The following is a 2,860-nucleotide window of genomic DNA, read 5'->3' as shown; positions in this document are numbered from 1 at the left end:
CTCCTGCACGCCTGAGCAATATTTTTATACTCCTCCCTGGTCATTTGTCCAATCTTCCACTTCTTATAAGCCTCTTTTTTGCGCTTAAGATCAGCAAGGATTTCACTGTTTAGCCAGGCTGGTCGCCTGCCATATTTACTATTCTTTCTACACATCGGGATGGTTTGTTCCTGCAACCTCAATAAGGATTCTTTAAAATACAGCCAGCTCTCCTGGACCCCTTTGCCCTTCATGTTATTCTCCCAGGGGATCCTGCCCATCTGTTCCCTGAGGGAGTCAAAGTCTGCTTTTCTGAAGTCCAGGGTCCATATTCTGCTGCTCTCCTTTCTTCCTTGTGTCAGGATCCTGAACTCGACCATCTCATGGTCACTGCCTCCCAGGTTCCCATCCACTTTTGCTTCCCCTACTAGTTCTTCCCTGTTTGTGAGCAGCAGGTCAAGAAAAGCTTTGCCCCTAGTTGGTTCCTCCAGCACTTGCAACAGGAAATTGTCCCCTACGCTTTCCAAAAATTTCCTGGATTGCCTGTGCACCGCTGTATTGCTCTCCCAGCAGATATCAGGGTGATTAAAGTCTCCCATGAGAACCAGGGCCTGCGATCTAGCAACTTCTGCTAGTTGCCAGAAGAAAGCCTCGTCCACCTCATCCCCCTGGTCTGGTGGTCTATAGCAGACTCCAACCACGACATCACCCTTGTTGCTCCCACTTCTCAACTTTATCCAGAGACACTCAGGTTTTTCTGCAGTATCATACCGGAGCTCTGAGCAGTCATACTCCTCTCTTACATACAATGCAACTCCCCCACCTTTTCTGCCCTGCCTGTCCTTCCTGAACAGTTTATATCCATCCATGACAGTACTCCAGTCATGTGAGTTATCCCACCAAGTCTCTGTTATTCCAATCACATCATAGTTCCCTGACTGTGCCAGGACTTCCAGTTCTCCCTGCTTGTTTCCCAGGCTTCTTGCATTTGTGTATAGGCACTTAAGATAACTCAATGATCGTCCCTCTTTCTCAGCATGAGACAGGAGTCCTCCCCTCTTGCGCTCTCCTGCTTGTGCTTCCTCCCAGGATCCCATTTCCCCACTTACCTCAGGGCTTTGGTCTCCTTCCCCCGGTGAACCTAGTTTAAAGCCCTCCTCACTAGGTTAGCCAGCCTGCTGGCGAAGATGCTCTTCCCTCTCTTCGTTAGGTGGAGCCCGTCTCTGCCTAGCACTCCTTCTTCTTGGAACACCATCCCATGGTCGAAGAATCCAAAGCCTTCTCTCCGACACCACCTGCGTAGCCATTCGTTGACTTCCACGATTCGACGGTCTCTACCCCGGCCTTTTCCTTGCACAGGGAGGATGGACGAGAACACCACTTGTGCCTCAAACTCCTTTATCCTTCTTCCCAGAGCCACGTAGTCTGCAGTGATCCGCTCAAGGTCATTCTTGGCAGTATCATTGGTGCCCACGTGGAGAAGCAGGAAGGGGTAGCGATCCGAGGGCTTGATGAGTCTTGGCAGTCTCTCCGTCACATCGTGTATCCTAGCTCCTGGCAAGCAGCAGACCTCTCGGTTTTCCCGGTCAGGGCGGCAGATAGATGATTCAGTCCCCCTGAGGAGGGAGTCCCCGACCACCACCACCCTCCTCCTCCTCTTGGGAGTGGTGGTCGTGGAACCCGCATCCCTAGGACAGTGCATCTTTTGCCTTCCAATCGGTGGAGTCTCCTTCTGCTCCCTTCCCTCAGATGGGCCATCTAGTCCACTCTCCGCATTAGCACCTGTAGAGAGAACATGGAAACGATTGCTCACCTGTATCTCCATTGCTGGTGCATGGACGCTCCTCTTTCTTCTTCTGGAGGTCACATGCTGCCAAACCTCCTCACAATCCTTCTGTCCCTGCTGCGCCTGCTCTGAATCTTCAGAACATTGTGGCCGTAGAAGCATCTCCTGACGTCTGTCCAGGAAATCTTCATTTTCCCTTATGCAACGCAGAGTCGATACTTGTTTCTCCAGCCCTCGAACCTTCTCCTCCAATATGGAGACCAGCTTGCACTTTGTACAGACAAAGTCGCTTCTGTCCTGTGGAAGAAAGACAAACATGGCACAACCTGTGCAGGTTACAACAGCTGATCGCTCACCTTCCATATCACCGTCCTCTTAGGAGCTTCCTCAACTGTTGCAGGAACTACTCGGAGAAACCTGCAGATGAAAGCCTCAGTGCGCTCTCCCCACGCGAACTCCCAGGCAAACTCCTGCTGTTAGCCTCTGCTGTTCGCCACTCAGCTGGTTCGCTGCTGACTGCCCTTATATACCAGTCAGGCCCACTCAAGGCCCACCTGGAACAAAGCACTCCCAATTCACACTTTTCAAACAAACAAGCAAGCAATCAAGCACACGGTCAAACTGACCAACTGTCCCAGCAGCAGGCACTCAGATACTCACCAACACAGCCCCCCTAATGCAGCACTTAGCGTACCTCCTCTTGGACAGCTCCCAGGCAAACTCCTGCTGTTAGCCTCTGCTGTTCGCCGCCTGATTACTTGTGTAATCAGACTAGTAGACAGATGGACGGTGACAATAATCTTACATGCCTCTTGGTTAGTGGCATGTAAATAATTTCTCAAAAGGGGATGCTGAAGCAATATCTGTAAAACAATTACATTCATTCCAATGGGTACCAATATTGCATTTAAAAACAATGCTGGCCCTTATAAGAGGGCTGGGGCTAGAAGCCAGAGACAGACTTTCTCTAGCTTTGAGAGGGAGGGACCTGGCTGCAGGGAGCTGAGAGAAGGTACCTGGAGTGGAGCAGGGCTGGAGGAAGGCCAAGGGAGCTGGGGAGCTCTGGCCTGGAAACCCCCCAGGCTGCGGCCTAGT

The 2,860-nt window shown here is 51.4% G+C and overlaps 1 protein-coding gene across 1 annotated transcript; it reads right to left on the bottom strand.

Moving 5' to 3' along the window:
* Positions 1 to 1,113: 1,113 nt before the first annotated feature.
* Positions 1,114 to 2,514, bottom strand: LOC135979523 (uncharacterized). Its single transcript, XM_065579857.1, has 2 exons — positions 2,460 to 2,514; positions 1,114 to 2,062 (listed from the first exon to the last, which is right to left on the bottom strand). The coding sequence occupies exon 2, from the start codon at positions 1,925 to 1,927 to the stop codon at positions 1,121 to 1,123; it is 807 nt and encodes a 268-aa protein (XP_065435929.1). The 5' UTR covers positions 1,928 to 2,062; positions 2,460 to 2,514; the 3' UTR covers positions 1,114 to 1,120.
* Positions 2,515 to 2,860: the final 346 nt, after the last annotated feature.

The sequence above is a fragment of the Chrysemys picta genome, unplaced genomic scaffold, assembly GCF_011386835.1.
Source record: "Chrysemys picta bellii isolate R12L10 unplaced genomic scaffold, ASM1138683v2 scaf957, whole genome shotgun sequence".
Classification (NCBI taxonomy): domain Eukaryota; kingdom Metazoa; phylum Chordata; order Testudines; family Emydidae; genus Chrysemys; species Chrysemys picta.
Note: the sequence above shows the minus strand (reverse complement) of the source record. Positions and strands in the feature narration are given on the sequence as shown.